Consider the following 19,916-nt stretch of genomic DNA (forward strand, 5'->3'; position numbering starts at 1 on the left):
GAGCTGAAGAGCCCAGACTCTGTGCCAGAGATGTTACCACCAAGACTTGTCCCTGGTAGATCATTCTCCCTCTCACCAACAATATCCAAAATGGTATACTTTGATGCCTTCACTATTGTACAACTGCTCCTGTCCCACAAAAACACTCATTTTGAATACTCTTCATGAGACAACTATACCATTTGAATTGTAAGTAAATGGGACAGAAATTTATCCATGGATGTCTGCAAACACAGAGTAAAATGTGAAGTATGCAAATGTGCTATGTAACTGATTACAAAGGAATCAAATATGTAAACAGAGTATAATGTGCATACACTGTAATATAATGGCAGCAAACATTAACAAATTTCCATCCCAATATTTTGTCATTAACATTTAAGCTGCAATTTACATTCTTCAGCAGAGAGAACCTATTTTATGGTATTTAATACTTCTTTGGCTTGGCTTCGCGGACGAAGATTTATGGAGGGGGTAAAAAGTCCACGTCAGCTGCAGGCTCGTTTGTGGCTGACAAGTCCGATGCGGGACAGGCATACACGATTAACATTCAATCAATTACAGTGCTAAGATTAACCAAAACGTGTCAATAAGGCATTGAAATGGTTTGTGAGGGAGCATACATTGAAAATTAACGAGCAGGTATAAAAAAGTTCTGTTAAAGGCTAATGAAGTTGCCTGAAACAGATAACAATGGGAAGTGCCTTGGTCAGACCTTTTATCCAAAACTGTTTTCAGTTTTGGATATATCAGGAATGATAGGTTGATAATGAATGGAGTTCAAGGTATTGAAGGATATGAAAAGGGTGCATCAACAAATGTGGACCCTCTGAGCTTCAGAGGTTATAGGTTCACCTAATCAATGTGTTTAAAATTATTAGATTGAGATAGATGCACAGAAATAATTTCCTGATAGTAAAATCCACAAGGTATCATAATCAAAAAATTAGAGACAAGAAGTTCAACACTGACATTAAGAAGCAAGTTTTATGCAAAGGGTACAGAAATTTGGAGCTTCTTTCGTTACAAGACTGATAATCCTGGGATATGGCTGAAGCCTTTAGATCAAGACAGGAATAATTTTATTCAGGGTAATAGAGCTCCAGCATGGAAATGGAGTTAAGTCACAATAAGCCATCATCTAATGGAATGGATTTTTTAAAGCAAAATTAAGAGACATTAAATAATTGAGCAATTATTTTCAATGCTCTAAAATTAGAGACTGCTACTTTGTTATAATAAATCAAGTCTGTCACATGGAAAATTGAAAACCCACGTGGACTATTTTAAAAATTAATCATCCTTTTATCATACAGCTTGTGATCCTTTTTGCAGGGCTCCTTACTTTTCCAATTATTAACATCATTTTCACATCATTGTACTGTCAATGCCTCATTCATTCTCTGCCCATGTTCTTCTTTGGTCACATTCTCCATCCGTTGTCTTTAGAGTATTCCCACATCTTGCCTGACTACAAGCTAGATCTCCCTGAGATCCAACTTCAGAATACTTAGATTCATTCCATTAAAGTTAATAAATAAAGTCACAATTCCCACTGGGTCATTTCAGATAAAAGCAAACCAATTAATTAGACCCCTAACTTATGCTATTGCTGGAAGATGATCAAACATATACAAAAGATTAATGCTTCTCTTGGGCAAACTCTTGGCCATGTGAATTACATTAAAACAGTAAAATAGCCAGTTTATTCTTCTTTTGGGACCAATCTTTAAGCTCATGGAAAACATATAAATGAACTATGGGAGCTATAACAATCCTTGGTATTGCATTCCCATCCATGACTTTAAGAGAAAAGAAATAAACCAGATGATCCCACGATTTTCAGATGTTAGCCGTAAGTCTTGTTTTGTTTTAAATGGGAACCATCTGCAAATTTTGACATCCTCCCAGAGATTACTGCAGATATTAGAGCACTCCCATGAACATTATTACACTTGTGTATTACTTGCAAAAGTTCATATGGTTTTGAAGGAAACTTGTAAATACCAACACAGAGGATACCTTTGTAAATACTGACATTCTTCTGTGGACTTCCAGCAAATATTGATAACATAATATTTCAACTATTAGCAGCACGATTCCAGGAACCACATGTAAAGATGGATATGCGTCTAGGTCCTCTGTAAATAATGGCACCAATCCAAAATACTAACACACTCCTGGGGAATCTCATAAAATTATTAATAACTCTTTTGGGGATCCCAAATGGGTTCCACATAGTAGGCTGGTGACATGGCATAAATACCCAGCCAGTCAACTGGGTACAGAATTGACTTAATGTTTGGAGTCTGAGGGTGGAGGTGGAGGGTTACTTTTCACAGTGGAGGCCTACACCATTGCTTTGCTGTAGGGATTGGTGATGAGTCCATTTTTGTTCATTATCTATATTAACAATCTAATGAGAATGTTGTTGGTTTGATGAACATGTTTGCCAATAACATCAAAATTGGTTGTATAGTGGATAGTGATTATGGTTATATAAAATTACAACAGGGCCTAGTTCAAATAGGCAAGTAGGCCAAGGATAGGATGGACAATACAAGGTATTACATTTTGGCAAGCTAAACGAGAGCAGGATTTACACAGTAAATGGCAGGGCTCCAGGAGTGTTGAAAAGAAAGACCTAAGGGTACAGGTACATAGTTACCTGTGACGACACAGGTAGAAAAGGCTCATGGGACTTCATGAAGCAAAATAAAAATGGGAAAGATTGAGAAAAGTACATCCATTAAAAGTGAAAACTCGAACATTAACTTCCTCCAAAATGCACTTTAAGAATGTCCTTCTGCTCATGAGAAAGTACCCCCAACAGAGCAGATATAACATGTAAGCGTCTCAGAAAATACAAAAACATATGAAGCATCTATCTTTTCTTACTTCCCTCTCTTGGTGCTCATGATATCAAATCACTCCTTTAAAAACATATGTGAGGTCAATTAATAACTTTAAAGACAAAAATCAAACTAAAACAATTCAAAAGGATGCAATTTAGAAAGCATGATGGTCCGATAATTTCAGTTAAACTTTTATTGAACAAAAGATGTTGAGCCCATAGTTCATGTTCGCTGAACTGCAGCAGCTCTCCTCCTGTGGCTGTAAAGTGTGTTAAATAACTTCATCAACTAAGATGTACGGAGGAAAGATGCAGCACACAAGTGGCCCGTAGAACAAAGGAGAAGGCTCTAGCTAACCAGGGTTAAAATCAATCTGGTCAGCTCTTCAAATTCAGCAGAAGTGAAGTGACAGGAGCACAAATACACACTAGAATCCAAACCATCAGAGCTTTTTTAACTTAAGATACGAAAAAGACAAGTTATGTTTTATAACTTCAACATTGTGACAACTGATTAGTCAGGTAGGTCAACATTTTAATGGAAAACAGCCATACGACAGGCTATATTTCTGCATCTATTTGAAATGAATTAAATTAGTTCTCAAATCTTGAAGTCCAAGATAATGAATATGCAAGTGTGGGTTAGTTATTGGACTGCTTTAAATGTACCCCTTCCCTCACCCCCCCCCCTCCCCACCACTGTATTGCAACTGTCAAAAGGGGGGGGGGGGGAAATCACACTGTATAACAGTTAAATTGGTGAATGTTTTCAGACAAAGTTCAATCCTGGACGTATACATTTTGTTATGTCTCTCTTGTAACAGGCAGACAACCAACGCCAACTGTATCGCACAAATAACTCGATCCACCATTTCTGTTATATTCAAGTCACTGCCTACAATAGTTACCACAGAGCAAAGTAGGCAGAAAATCTTTGATATTAATTATGATGCTGTGCAAATGAGTTCTTTATAAGAGCTGAAGTTAGAGCAGTTGCATCTCTCTTCTAAGGTGCAGATAGTGGCAATTCTCGGGAAGGTGACCCAGTATTTTCATCCGGTGGAAAGACTGTAAGAGTGCATGCTCTGATTCCTCCCAGCGACTCAGGCAGGTCAAAGACCTTCTGCCATTCATCCTTCTCAGGGTCATACTTCTGAACTATCTCTACCATGCAACGGTTGTTCCAGGAATACCCTCCCACCACATAAATCTTGTTTTCAAAGACCGCCACACCTACATCACTCTGCCCACGCAACATGGCCGCAATTGGGGTCCAGTGGTCCAAAGCAGGGGTGTAGAACTCGCAGCTCAAGACATCGTCATAATCACTGGTTCCTCTGAAGTGATTCCCTCCAATGACATAAAGTCGATCTCCAACAGTACACATGCAGTGCAATCCACGAACAGTAGTCATGGGAGCTTTTTGGGTCCATTTGTCTGTGTCAGGATCGAAGCACATGAGTTCTTTTTGAAAAGTATCATGGGTAATCCCTCCTGTGGAGCAAGAACACACCTAAAATAATTAGGAAAGTTTCTTTTGCAAAATTTCCACCCCCTCCTCTACTTTCCTCACCAAGTAAAATAAAAAGTCCAATAACTCTATTTTTGAGAAACTTAAACATTAAAACAATTACCAAGACACTTCACAGAAGCAATGTCAAACAAAGAACATTGATGCTATGCCTACTATATTGTAATTAAGCCAGATAACAAAAAAAAACTGCTTAAAAAATTGACTTCAAGAGCATCAAAAAAAAGAGTATGGTGGCAGAGAAAATTTGGAGAAAAAAAATCAGAGCTGAAGGAGATTGAGGAACAGAACCATGGATGGATTTGAAATTATTAGGAATTGTAAAATTATGGCTCTGTCTAATAGATAGCATGTTTAAAACAATAAATTCAAGGTGGAACACTTCTTGATCTAGATTAGATAGTGAGTAGCAGGTGGCAGACTTCCAGTGGAGAAAGAGCAGATCAAGGAAAACCAATCATAAGTGCATTGGAACTGCAAAGATGTGACAAGACATTGAAGAAACTTCAGCAGCAGATAAGCTTAGAAGGGGAAATGAGCAATGTTGCAGCAATGTGGAAAAGTCAGTTAAATTGATGGCAGTGATACAAGATCCTACACTCAATATGATGTTAAATAACAACCTGGCTGTAAAACTGAAAGTGTAAATGCAGTTAATACTTTTCCCTTTAAGGGTGGACAACTGCATCATATAACAACGTAGTCCATGTGAATGGGCTCCAGGTTATTCAGCCTGTCAACTACACCACTCTACTATATCATGTTTATCTGTATTTCAAGTGCCTACCTCAATTCCTAATGGAAACCAACCAAGTCAATGTTAATGCCATCTGGTTGGAGAGTGCCCTGATGGAAATATTAGGTGTTGTTTCTCCATGTGCACGATCCCACCAACAGACACATCTTCCCCTCTACACAGAGACTGCTCCCTCTGTGACTCCCTCCTCATCCACTCATCCCTTCCCTTGGTAACATTGACTTGTCCAGTTTCTGTAAGGCTACTCCCGTCTCCCCCATCCCTTCTTTCCTCCAGATATTTACCCCTCACTCAAAGAGCTATCCACATCCTATCACCTCAGCTTTATTTCCTCTTGTGGCCTCCCACCCATGACCTCTATCCTGTGCTCCTTCCCATGCCTCTCCCCCCATCATTTTACTCAGGCATCTGCCTGCTCTTTGCTTACTTTGATGAAGGGCTCTTCTTTGCTGCACAAAAAACATTGTGTGACTTGCTGAGTTTCTCCATTTTTAGGTAAATTACAATCACAGCGGGCACAGATATTCTTGTTTAACCTCAATACTAGATATGAAGGATAGGAGTAGGGACACTGGTGACGTAGCCTTAAGAAGAGAACTAACATAATAAAGGAACACCATCACTCAGCTCACAACCTTTTCTCACTGTTACCTTTGGGCAGGAGCTACAGAGGCCGGAAGACCAGCATGTCTAGGTTCAAGAACAGTTTCTTTTCAACAGCTCTCAGGCTTTTAAACCTTCTCTTGATGCATTGTTCAGACAGCACAATAGGATTGTCTGCATTATTGCTGAGTCACTTTTTTTGCAGAAGAATGAGTATGAATATTTATTTATCATTTTTGCATTTATTTTATCTCTTCATATCAATTAAGAACACTAAGCATTTTTAGTTGTTTTATTGCAGGTAGAGCAAGTCAGATTTTTATTGCATATGTAATTGTACAACATATGACAATAAGCTCATTATCATTAAGAGGCAGTAATAGTATTTGTAAAGGATAGCGTCTCTGAGATCGTTTACACAGTTTCACTGTGAATGACAGCTTCCCAACATGTGCAGATGAAAGAGAGCTTTATATGTACCGGTGATTCACAAGGGGAATGTGAGAACGATAATAACAGATGAATTTAGCTATTCAAAGATCAGGCTGAATAAAGGTAACAAACATTATCAAAGTGGAAATACAAAGATTGGCATTGATTCAACACTGCTTTGATAATCAAAAAGCTTCACTTTTTAGGTTATTTCAAGGAACTAGACAAGGTTGTCCTCTTAGCCCTTTATTTAATGTAGCTTTGGAACCCCTAGCAATTTGGGATTCCACTGATAATTGGGGAATTAATAGAGGATATGTAATTCACAAAGTATGTTTATATGAAGATGATCTTTTAGTATATATTTCAGATCCTCTAACATCTATTCCTCCAATGTTGTCTTTGCTTTCCCAATTTGGTTGCTTCTCTGGATATAAATTAACTCTTTATAAGAGCAAATTATTCCCAATAAACATGTTTATAATCATACACCTTTTAGAGTGGTTAAAGACCATTTTACCTATCTTGGGGTTAAAATTACCAAAACATTTAAAGATCTATATAAATTTAACTTTCTTCCTTTGATAGATTACATGAAACAATCCCTTTCCAAATGGTCTCCATTGGCTTTATCTTTAATAGGTTATATTAATGTTATTAAAATAATAATCTTATCTAATTTTTTGTATTTATTTCAAGCAGTTCTTATTCCAAAATCTGTTTTTGATAATATTAACTAAAATATCTTTTATTTGGAATAAAAAGAACCCCAGATTTAGTAAATTCCTCTTGCATAAATTAAAGAAAGGTGGTGGTATTGCTTTACCTTAGATTCAATTATTGGGCTTTTAACATCCACTATATTATTTTCTGGATCTACTATTCTGATAAATTTGAATGCCCTTATTGGGTAGATTTGGAATTGACTTCCTTGCAGAGGTATCATTAGCCTCTTTATTGGGAGCAGCTCTTCCTTTTACACTTTCTAAGATTAGTAGACAGAACTTCAACCCAATACTTAAACAATTATCATGGATTTGGTTTCAATTTTGGATGTTCTTACACTTGAAAAAAATTTATTTTATCGATCATCATTTCTCTTAATTATATTTTTTCAACAGGCTACAATTGATCCTTTTAGAAAGTTAAAGGAATCGTTTCTTTTTTGGATTTATTTGTAGATGGTAGCTTAATGTCTTTTGAACAATTATCTAATAAATATAATCTACCTAAGTCACATTTTTTAGATACTTCCAAATTAGAAATTTTATGAATACTTTGCTGCCTAACTTTCCAACATTGTATCAACCGGATTTAGTTGATACTTTTTTCATTTCAACCCTTCTCATAACTTATTATAAATGTTATCTATTTAAACCATTATTAAGATGACAATCAAATTCTAATGACAAAATTAAAAGGGCCTAGGAAGAGGAACTTCAGTTACATCTTCCAGAGGAATTATGGGAGAAGATTTTTGGTTTAGAGAATACCTCTCCAATATATGCTCGTCATTCTTTGATTCAGTTTAAGGTGGTACATCGGGCTTATATGTCAAAAGACAAATTGGCTCGTATTTTTTCTCACGTTTTTAGCTCTAGATGTGATAGATGTAAATGAGAAGTGGCTTCTCTAACTCATATGTTTTGGTCATGTCTATATTGGGGAGGTATTAGATAGATATGTTTTAGACTTTACCAGCAACACTAGATATTAGTTTGCAACCTTACCCATTGACTGCTCTTTTTGGAATTATACCCCAGAAGTGGGAAGTGTTCCCACTTCCACATAACGAATTGATATTAATGCCTATTCAGTGGCTTTCTCAAATTATGTAATGTTTAAGTCTAGAGAAAGTTAGGAGCTGTATATATGATTCTTCTGTTAAATTTGCAGACAGCGACCTTTCATAAATTATTTCCATGTGATTTAGTAGTATAATTATTTTCCCTTCTGGGGTATATTTTATTTCTTTTCTCTTTGTTGGTGAAAACCACACAATTAAATTTTATTAATAAGTTGTCAGGATAGACTGCCCAGTCTTTTTCTTTCTTTTTTAGATTAGGTGAAGTTTTATATAATAAAAATGTTTCTTTTTGTTTTGAAGATTTCAGTTTAAGGAGACAAGAACATATTTGTTAATTATGGTGTAATGCAATATGTTTTATTATATGATATCATATGGTGATATTTTCCCCTTTTTGATTATGTACTCCTCATGTATTATTTACCTATAATATGATTAATAAAAAAGATTGAAAAAGAAAAAGATTCTCCCAAAGTGTTCTACATCCAAGGAAGTACCTTTGACATCCAGTAACAATCACAAATATCAATTAAATAAATGCTGGATTTTACTTTGCAAGCAGCAGGTCAACTGTCCCTCTGTTTGTTATTCCCCTCGACAGAGTTCCTTTGTTTTGTTGACAACCACTTTTATTCAGCTCCTACTGCTCATTGCCTTTGTTCTACTTATAATTTCTGCTGTCTATTCTTGATTGCAATTATGTTAGACCAGTGGTTTTCAAACTTTTTCTTTTCACTCGCATATCACCTTAAGTATTCCCTATGCCATCAGTGCTCTGTGATTGGTAAGAGATTGCTTAAGGTGGTGTGTGAGTGGGAAGGGAAGGTTGAGAACCACTGCTCTAGACCCAATTGCTTGACAAAAATTGTCATTGGCCTATTTCTTTTGGAGTGATGAAACCGTACACTTGAGTCAATTAGGTATGATTAAAACAATGGTTTTCAAGCTCTTTCTTTCCACTCACATATCACCTTAAGTTATCTCTTAATAATCATAGAGTACTTTTGGCATCGGGATTGCTTAAGGTGCAATGTGAGCTGGGGTAGGGTGGTTTGAAAACCACTGATATAAAGGGAGTGTTTAATTTTGTCTCATCTATTTTCTATCCAAAATTATACTGGGATATATTATAAGGAATAAGTGTTAATTACCATATTTTTAGAATTTGAATCCTTAAAGAAACAAGTCAAATAAACAATTATAGATGTTTTTGATTTACATTATGTGTTTGTTATTATTAGATGACCTTGTATATACCTCTCCAATATATAAGAATCAAAGTCACAAGAAAATCCATTTTCCAAAAGAGTTGAGAGAGAAGGAATTGGTTAGGATGTAAAAATGAGGAGCAAGGAACCATTACATCACATTTGGGCTTGGACTAAAGGCCACAAGACTGGAGCATACCTGATGTTGTGCTGCTCTTTAAAAGGGGCAGCAAGGACAAGCCTGACATCAGTAACAGGGAGAATGCTGAAGGACAGATCTACCAGCATTTGGATAGGCACGGAATGACAAGAAGGTCATTCTAACTTTGTGTGTGGGAGATTGTGTCTCAAGAATCTGAGAAAGTTTGATGAAGTGTTGACCAAGAGGATTAATGGGGGCAGGATTATGGGGATTGGACTTTAGCAGGGTATTTGACAAGGTTTTGCACATCTGTCTGAAAGGTTGAATCACATGGGATCTAAGGCGAGCTGAACAATTGGGATTCAAAACTGACTTGGTGGAAAGAGAGGGCTGCTTTTCTGATTAAAAGCATGTGACCAATGTGATGCCACATGAGTTGGTGTTTGATCCATGATAGTTATCTGATTTTTGGCTATGGTCCCCTTAGGACTCTGCTCAAAGTTTATGCCACCCCCCCCCCTTCCTTGTGAAGCAGTCAAGTTCAGTTGATTTCTTCCATACTTCTCTCCTGCATAAAATAAAAACAAAAAGAAAAATTATGATTTCAGACCGCGAACCCCTTTAAATATGTTATGGCCTCCAGTTGGGGTGGGGGGCGGGTGGCTATGGCCCCCATTAATAATAGCTGAACTATTCTGAGTAATGATTTCAAACTCTCTTCTGAAACAAAACCAAGATTAATGTTAAACTGTAACAATCAAGATTTTACTAATGAGCAGAACAAATCAGATTGTAGACATGCTTCTGGCATTGAAAACTGCTTCAGCCTGAATAATGTGGTGAATAACGATTGTATAAAATTGTGAGAAAGGGGACCTAGCATGTATGGTGGCTACAATGTCTTAACACAAATGGATCAGTTTTAGGACAGCAGACTGAATAATACCATTGGATTAGAAACCTATGGCTCCAATTGCAGATGCAAATAGGAAAATATATTGTTACCCAGAATGCATCTTTTGCTTCAAGATATCCTGTGTAAAATCACAATGCAGGAGAAACTTGGCCCATCAAACAGTGCACTTTATATAGTAAAGATTAAGATACATAACCAACATTTTAGACCTGAGCCCTTCATCAAGGTATGATTGAAATATAGACAGAAGCCTGAATAAAATGGTAGGGGGAGGGACGATAGACAAGGGGAGGAACACAGGCAAAAGGTGGATAAGGGAGGGAGGGCACAACGGCAAACAGGGGGATGGCTCTGTGAATGGAGAGGAAAGAGGGTAAAGAGCTGTAGGAAAAAAAGATAGAGGGCTAGGGAAGAGAGGGAGAACAGGGAATGGTCTAGCAAAGACCAGAGAAGTTGATGTTAATGCCATCCAGCTGGAAAATGCCCTGACAGAATATTAGGTGTTGCTCCTCTAACTTACAGATGACCTTGGTTTGGCAGTGCATGAGGGCAAGGGCAATGTCGGGGCAGGAGTGGGGCACAGAATTAAAATGGTTGGCTGCTGGAAGATCCCAGTCATTGATGCCGACAGAGTGAAGTTGCTTAGTGATCTCCCAGACTGCGTCCAGACTCTCCAATATAGATAAGGCCACATCAGGAGCACTTGATTGAATAGATAATTCCTGTGGATACACGTGAAGTATTGCTTCACTTGGAAAGATTGTTTGGGGCCTTGAGTGGTGATGAAAGAGATATGGGTGCAAGTGTGGCACTTTCTGTGGTCACAGGAGAAAGTGCCAAAGGGGCAATTAGTGGGAAAGGATTAGTGGAAGAGAGAGTCACAGAGGGAGTGGTCCCTACAGTACGTGGAGAGGGTAAGATGTGCCTGGTAATGGGCACATTTTGTAGATGACAGAAATTGCAGAGGATAATTTGTTGGATGCAGAGTCTGGTGGGGTGGTAGGTGAAGACAAGGGGAAATCTGTTGTGTCTGGGGCAGGAAAGGTCTGGGCTGATGAGCGGGAAATAGAGGGGATACAGGTGAGAGCTGATTTGATGGTGTAGAATGTAATTTATGTGCATTTATATGCCTGCAACAACACTTCAGTTTCTCTTCCTTAATAGATAACAAAAGGGCTGAATTGAAAAAAGTACTTAGGTCGCTGAACATTTGAAAGAGATTTTTATCTTTCACAATCAAATGATATCGGAAATAATTTGAAAGTCACAAAGTAATTTTGAAGAAAATAGGTACAATGAAAGAAATAGAACAGCTAATTTAGATGGCAGACTTTCACAAATATCAAACCAAACTGCTGCAAATTCAGAAGAGATAAATATTGGACACGATAATATAAATTCACTAACACAATGAGTCAGAAGCCTGTTGAACAAAGTAAAAATAGAAAATGCTCAGGTCAGGCAACATCTATAGAGAGAAAAAGAGACCGTATTTTAGATCAATCCAAATGATTTAACAAAGGGAGGTTTAATACGTCACTTTATATTAAATAATTCTTGAAGGCATATTATAAATTATCTCTTGGTTTTGAGTTTGGTCAGCTGCATATTTCTTCCATCATAACAATTACTATATTTCAAACTGTGAAGTATATTGAGACATCTTCAGATTTGGCAATTCTGACTATGCTCATTTCCAAGTATTGAGTCATCGGCCTCTGCAGCCAGGTGGGTGCAGTGGAACACAAAATCAATCTGAATGATAATCCAACGTTGTGGATCTGACTGACAAACTTGCCACAAATAAAAGGTGAATCAGGTGTGTAGGATGGAAAGCACGTGATGATGAAAAGAGCACATTCAAAAGTTCAGCACAACGACCGACTTGATTGTTACATCACATAAGAATGTGTAATCTTGAAACACCAGGTAACAAAAGCCTTTTATTGTTTCAATAGGAATATAACTAAATACTTAGTACAGGTATTGCTTATTGAAGGTCTAATCAAATTAATTTTGAACTGTTTTACATCACCAAGGTCATACTTACCATTCTTTAACCAATGCCAAGGAAAAGATGTGATTTATTCCAAAGAACCAGAGTACAGTGACAATTGTTTTACTTCTCTACCCTGGGATCTTACTACATTTACTTAAGCTAATAGTTAGATTGAGACAAATTCAGAAAGAACATAAGATCCATCGATAAGAGCCGCCAAAATCTACAGCACATCAGGGATATAGTTCAAAGATACTAACTTGTAACATAGCAGAATGAAAACCTTACATCCTATATTATTTAATATTGAGTCAAGAAATATTGAAAACTCATGAATATGTTTTGCTTCAATAGTTTACAAATAAGTTCAAATAGTAACAGGAGCTATTAACTACCTGAAATATACATAAAGCTGCCATAAACAGTCCCAGCATGTCCATAGTGAGGTTCATTCATTTTAGCCACATAGTTCCATTCATTGGTTCTTGGATTATAGCATTCTACGGTGGCTGTTGTAAAGAAACAAGAATGATTATAATATTACAAAAGGCAGGAAGAATTATTCATTGTAAAGGTTCATTGTTGTGCTTTTATCAGTAGGTACTCATTTTGGAGGTATTCTGATTTCCAATAATTAATAATTTTCATGGACATATCCAACCATTAAATCAATATTAGTGATATTAAAAGTTATTCATTGTTAATATTATATCCCATTGGTACATAGTTCTCCTGGCTACCGACTTGCCTCTCAATTTCACCTCAATTCCCCTCTAAGCAATCACATTAAGAGATCATTTATAAGTCAATTAATATACAAATTAGTACAACTTCTGGAAACTTGTGCACCAGAAGAAGACCAATATGACCACAGGGAGAACATACCAAGTCCACGTAGATAGCACCGATGAAGCCAATGTATAGATTCAGGCTGCTCAACCTTTCTTCGTTCTTCAAACCTTTCATTTCGGGAATCAACTTAACATCCTTCTCTGCTTTGCTCAAAATACAAATATATTCTTGCCTAGATATGGAGACCAAAACTTTATACTATTCCTCGTCAGGCTACATCAATACTTCCCTGTGTTTATACCCCTTAAATAAAGGCCAATATTCCCATACATCTTAATCACCTGCTTTACCTGCACACTTCTTGTGTTTCATGTACCAGCATTCCCTGATCTCTTTGTACACTCATCTGGTTCAAATAATAATTTGCTTTTCCAATCTTTCTTCCAAAGAGGTTATCATAACATTTTTCCTGCATTATATTCCATCGGTCAATATTTTGCTAATTTGATTAACCTGTCTACATCCTTTAACAGGTTCTTGTCTCTTTATCATATTATCAGCAAATTGGTCTGGAGTGCACTCAATCCCTTCATGATTGTCAATCAAAATTATTCAATTATGCTAATCCCCATCCATGCCTCTATATTACCCCCCCTTCCTAACCCAAGCATTTTCGCTTTGCACTTTAACTTTTAATGTGGCATCATATTGATTAGCTTCCAGAAATCCAAATACACCATACCGACTAGCTCCCTCAAAACCACCGTTTGTTATGTCCTCAACTGACTCTAGAAAATTTGTCAAACATATATCCAAAATAAAAAAACAATATTGACTCTGCTTAGCTACCTTTGAATTTTATAAATGCCCTATTACCTTTTTAATAATGGATTCCAGTTATTTTCTCAATAATAAATGACTGTTCACACTACCCATAGTTTTCTGTCTTTTTATCACTCTCTTAACAGTAGTGCAACATTGCAGTATTTTAATTTTTAGGATTTCACCGAATCCTACAAATTAAAATCAATGTACCCTCTACTTATGCATCCACTTCATTAATATCCTGGGATGCAGGCTGTTGGGTTTAAGAGTTAGTTAAGCCTTTATTCCCATTAGTTTTTCTAAATCTAGATCTTTAGCAAAAAGGATAATTTTGAGTTTCCTATCTTCCCATTAGCCCTAGTCTATTACTAATAGAACCAAGCCAAAATAATGTGATAGATTTTATGCCGGTTCGCACTATAACAACCCAAAGTTTAATTAAGCTACTCAGTTTCCTTTTACACACCTATAACAGCTCTTACAATCTATTTATAAATTACAGTATTTTCTAGCTTTCTTTTATATTCTATCTTCATTCTTTTCATAAAAAATGTGTATTTAAATATATATGATAATAAAGGCATCTTCATATATTCAACAACCTTTTGTGTGTTTTTAAATATTTCACAATCTTGTGGCTACCAATAATTTTCACGACACTCTCTGCCTTCCCTTTCAACCGTGAAAAGTAAACAATTTTTTATGGTATTCCATTTTGTTTAATTTCAACCTATAAACTCTGAAATCCCTTGAAATACTAAAGAATGAATTGAATGTTTGTGAGAAAAAAATACTTTCAACATCATTTAGAAACTTTCACATGAGCCCTATTGACGTGTCATCCAAAGAGTTTATTTTTTTACAAGAACTGTGCTCTGTCTTCTTTTTGGCTTGGCTTCGCGGACGAAGATTTATGGAGGGGGTAAATGTCCACGTCAGCTGCAGGCTCGTTTGTGGCTGACAAGTCCGACACAGAACATTTTGGTAAGGTGTACACAGGTTTTACAAGTTTAATTTTAAGGAAGGAAATATAGTTCCACTCATCAATATAAAATGGATGAATAAAACAAGAAACAGACTTTGATAAATATTTGTACAAGCCTCTCTTGCATCATTATGCCATTTTCCTCAGCTATTACTCCACTGTGACCTATTACAGTATTGCTAGAAACAAAAAGTTCAATATTAAATCTCATCATGATTGCCTACTCCTGAAGTCTTACATTTCAAATGTAATAAAGTTTAATGTCAAACTGAACACCATTTTGAGCATTGCGGTAAGTAGACTTTGTGATGCTTAATTAATTTGATTCGTTTACATTGGTATACCCCTATCCAGGTTTGAGTGAATGTTAAAAAATAAAATGTCTCTAGATGTATTCAACAGTATACCATCCCATATTCCCAACAGAAAGCTGAACCGATTGTCGAAGAATACACCTTAGGGAAACATTACTCAATATTAATGCAACACACAGTCATTTCAACATTGTATACTTCATTAAGAGCCCCAATACATTCAATTAAAATAGTAAATTAAATGGCTTTTCCATTGTTTAATGACACGGTGGCTTGATTCCAAGAGTTTTGCAAAAGTAAATGTACTAAAAGCGCTAATGATTATACGGTACCCTAGTTCAATTATTAAATGGTTTCATTTCAAACTAGATGGGCCCGTGAGAGATATCAAATGGTTGACACTCTCAGAGGGATACCACAGCTACAGAAATAATTTAAGATCTTGGTGCAATAGAAATAGAAATACTCTTTCTTGCTCAGTACTGATAATAGATTTCTCTTCAAACAAAAAATAAATAGCTCATGCTGAAATTCTGAAACAAAAACAGAGAGTGCTAGAAATTTGCATCAGGTCAGACATCATTTGCAGACAGGAACCCAGAAATGATGTTTAAAGTCAATAATCCAAGAAAATTTGGAAACATATATTTTAAATTTCAGTGAATGGGGCAATGAAGAGAACAAAGGACATTTGTGATAGGGTAGAGTACATGAACTCTGAATCACAAAAGGCCAATGAGGTTGTAAAATCTAGTTATTCACATTTGATCTGCCTGAAGAAAGTGTAAATATTCTAAGTCCTCTTGTAATTTCTTCATTAATGGCTGATAATTTAATTTGTATAGATGGCCTAGTTTATGATCTAGTCTAATACCTAGGTATCGGATTACTTGTGTTTGCCATTTAAATGGTGATTCTTTTTTAAACTTTGTGAAATCTGCATTATTTATTGGCATCGCTTCACTTTTATTTGCGTTGATCTTGTACCCCGATATTCCTCCATATTCCTTCAATTTCTTATGTAATTCTTTTATTGATAATTCTGGGTTCTGTTAAGTATTCTATGATGTCATCTGCAAATAGACTGATTTTATATTCCTTCTCTTTTATTTTTATCTCTTATTTTATTTTCTGTTCTTATCAGTTCTGCCAATGGTTCTATTGCTAAAGCGAACAGTGAGGGAAATAGTGGACATCCCTGCCTAGTTGACCTGTTTAATTTAAATTGGTTCGATATATATCCATTTACTGTCACCATTTACTGCCATTGGACCCGTATATAATGCTTTAATCCAATTAATATATTTCTCTGGTAGGTTGAACCTCTGTAATAATTTGAATTAATAATTCCATTCTACCCTGTCAAAGGCTTTCTCTGCGTCTAAAGCAACAGCCACTGTTGGTGTCTTATTTCCTTGTACTGCATGGATTAAGTTAATGAACTTACAGATATTGTCCGTTGTTCATCTTTTCTTAATAAATCCAGTTTGATCTAGTTTTACAATTTTTGGTACTCAGTCGGCCAATCTGTTTGCTAATAGTTTTGCTATTATCTTATAATCTGAGTTAAATAGAGATATTGGTCTATACGATGATGGTGTTAGTGGATCTTTCCCCATCTTTGGTATTACTGTAATTATTGCTGTTTTACATGAATCTGACATGTTTTGTATTTCTTCTATCTGGTTCATTACTTCCAGGAAAGGAGGAATTAGTAACTCTTTAAATGTTTTATAGAATTTTATTGGGAGTCCATCCTCCCCAGCCATTTGGAAAGGTTTACCACTAACACTGATAGGAAGGGTAAATTGCATTAAGATGAATATCTTCCCAAGGATACAATACCTATTTCAATCATTACCAATTCCCTTAACAGAGAAATTCTTCAATGAGCTAAAGAAAATAATAAGGAAATTCTTATGGAAAGGGGGGAAACCAAGGATGGCACGAGATAAATTAACAGAATGGTACAAACAAGGTGGTTTGCAGCTACCAAACTTTAAGAATTATCATAGAGCAGCACAATTAAGATATCTATCAGATTTTTATCAAACAAGGGAAAAACCAGATTGGACAAGGATAAAGCTAGATAAAATAGGGGAGAAGGTACCTGAACATATACTTTATAAGTGGGATGAAAAACTGGTGCAATATAGAAATTCACCAGTACTCAACATTTGGAAGAAGATTCACGTAGAAAGGAAAAAAACAAATTACCAACTACCAAAATTATTATTGATGCAAAATCAACTAATCCCTTTCATAATAGATAACCTTTCCTTTAGAGAATGGGAGAGAAAAGGGATTAAAAGAATAGAAAATTGTTTTTTGGGAAATAATTTATTATCATTTGAACAAATGAAGTACAAATATGGAATAACTCACGGTACAATGTTTGCATACCACCAACTGAAAACCTACTTAAAGGACAAACTGGGAAGCAGACTGAGGTTACCAGAAGGAAGCAGCTTTGAATATATGATTACAGACACAATGATAATTAAAAGATTTATAACAAACGTGTACAACAAGCTGCAAGAGAAAGAAAATGATGAAATAAGCTATAAACCCAAACAAAAGTGGGAACAAGATCTAAACGTAAAGATAAAAAATAATATGGGAAAAGCTATGTTCTGGAACTATGAGAAATATAATAAACAGGAGGTTACACATGATACAATATAATTGGTTACACAGGCTATATATCACACCTCAAAAGTTAAATAAATGGGATCCAACATCATCAGATAGATGTTTTCGTTGTAAGAAGGAAACGGGAACAACAGTACATGCAATTTGGGCATGTGAGAAAGTGAAAAAGTTTTGGGAAGATCTAAATCAGGTATTAAATCTTCTTCTTTGGCTTGGCTTCGCGGACGAAGATTTATGGAGGGGGTAAAAAGTCCACGTCAGCTGCAGGCTCGTTTGTGGCTGACAAGTCCGATGCGGGACAGGCAGACACGGTTGCAGCGGTTGCAGGGGAAAATTGGTTGGTTGGGGTTGGGTGTTGGGTTTTTCCTCCTTTGCCTTTTGTCAGTGAGGTGGGCTCTGCGGTCTTCTTCAAAGGAGGTTGCTGCCTGCCAAACTGTGAGGCGCCAAGATGCACGGTTTGAGGCATTATCAGCCCACTGGCGGTGGTCAATGTGGCAGGCACCAAGAGATTTCTTTAGGCAGTCCTTGTACCTTTTCTTTGGTGCACCTCTGTCACGGTGGCCAGTGGAGAGCTCGCCATATAACATGATCTTGGGAAGGCGATGAATCACACAAAGCAACATACCAAAAAATCCAGAGATCTTTCTTCTAAGTAATATAAGAAGTAAAGAAATAGGCCTCAAACTGGATGAAGCGCAAAAAAGATTTATTATGATAGCCTTAGCTGTAGCAAAAAAATGTATAATGTCAACTTGGAAATCAGAAGAGAGCCTGAGAGTAAAGCAATGGTACATAGAAATGAATAAATGTATTCCATTGGAAAAAATAACATATAATTTAAGAAATAAAGACACATTATTTGAACAAATTTGGGAATCGTACATGGAACACAACAGAGTGGGCTTACCATGGACCTCCACCCCGTAAAATGATAGAGTGAGAAGTAGATGAAATGAACTGACCCAGTGTTTAAAAGTAGATGACACAATTTTCTTGCTTATTTTCATTGTGTGATGACATTGTTTAATGGGTTTATTGTATTGTATATGTTGAATGTTTAATGGGTTTGGAGGGGGGTGGGAAGGAGGGAGGGAAGGGAGGGGGGGAAAAGGGGTATATTCAAGAGGGAAATGCTTGTGGGTATTTTGATTAATATGGTTCATAGTGTGAAAAATTAAAAAAAAATGTTTTTAAGTGTAAATAGAATTAAGATAAAGGAGAAGAGAAAATACTAGCTTTGTTTCTCATACCTCTTGTGGGAACTTAGTCTGCACCTTCAGTGGTGACCCACTGTTCCTTTACAGTTTTACCTACTAATATTTAGTCAAATGTCACGCTGGCTAGGTTCCTTCTCAGCCCCTCTTCAACCAAAATTATCCAACAATATAGTTCTTTTGGTAATTCCAGCTCCTGTACTTTTGTTAGTATTTTGTTTACTCTAGAATACCTCCATTGGTGTGAATACTTTCGTCTTGTTTTCAACACTTAACCAAATAGATTCTCTATGACTTCCTTCAATTACAACCGTCATACCACCTCCTTTGCTTACTTCCTTATCTTTTGTTTGCTGTTCTAGAACATTACATTCCTTTTTTTGTGAAGCCATGTCACAAAATATAAATCAAAACCAACCAAATAACATGATCTCCTCGACACTGAAGAAACCAAACACAGATTAGGGGATCACTTTGTGGATCATCTTTGCTCAATCCACATCCACAGGTTTAAAGAACAGCACCTCAGTTTCAGTCCAAGCACACTGCAGCCTTCTAGTCTCAACAATGAATTTTTCAAATTCCAATAATTTCTCTCTATCAGAACCACCATTTTTGCTTCAACATCTCCATGTGATATTAGCTCAGTTATATTTCCTTCTTCCATGGTAATCCTTGATCTGCTAGTTGCAACACATCATCCTTGGCATTATTATTTAACTGCTCCATTGACAGCCCAACTCACAACAATCCTGGCTCTAATCTATTCCCCTTGTCCAATATATCACTCTCCCCATCTCATCTCAATTTATCACTTCTGTCTCTCCTTCCTTGTTTTGAAGGATCAATAGCCCTGTTCCTCTCTTCACAGATACTGCCTGCTGA

The 19,916-nt window shown here is 36.4% G+C and overlaps 1 protein-coding gene across 12 annotated transcripts in view; it reads right to left on the reverse strand.

Annotated features, from left to right (window-relative positions):
- Window positions 1-3,033: 3,033 nt before the first annotated feature.
- The window catches only part of klhl13 (kelch-like family member 13), a 182,973-nt gene continuing 166,090 nt past the window's right edge, over window positions 3,034-19,916 (reverse strand). For all 12 annotated transcript variants that reach the window (XM_069893676.1, XM_069893679.1, XM_069893677.1 and 9 more), the window contains 2 exons: window positions 12,645-12,758; window positions 3,034-4,348 (listed from right to left, as the gene is read on the reverse strand). In XM_069893676.1, the coding sequence (XP_069749777.1) occupies window positions 3,861-4,348; window positions 12,645-12,758 (602 nt within the window). In that variant the 3' untranslated portion in view covers window positions 3,034-3,860. The remainder of the gene's footprint in view (window positions 4,349-12,644; window positions 12,759-19,916) is intronic.

The sequence above is a fragment of the Narcine bancroftii genome, chromosome 8 (genome assembly GCF_036971445.1).
Source record: "Narcine bancroftii isolate sNarBan1 chromosome 8, sNarBan1.hap1, whole genome shotgun sequence".
NCBI lineage: Eukaryota > Metazoa > Chordata > Chondrichthyes > Torpediniformes > Narcinidae > Narcine > Narcine bancroftii.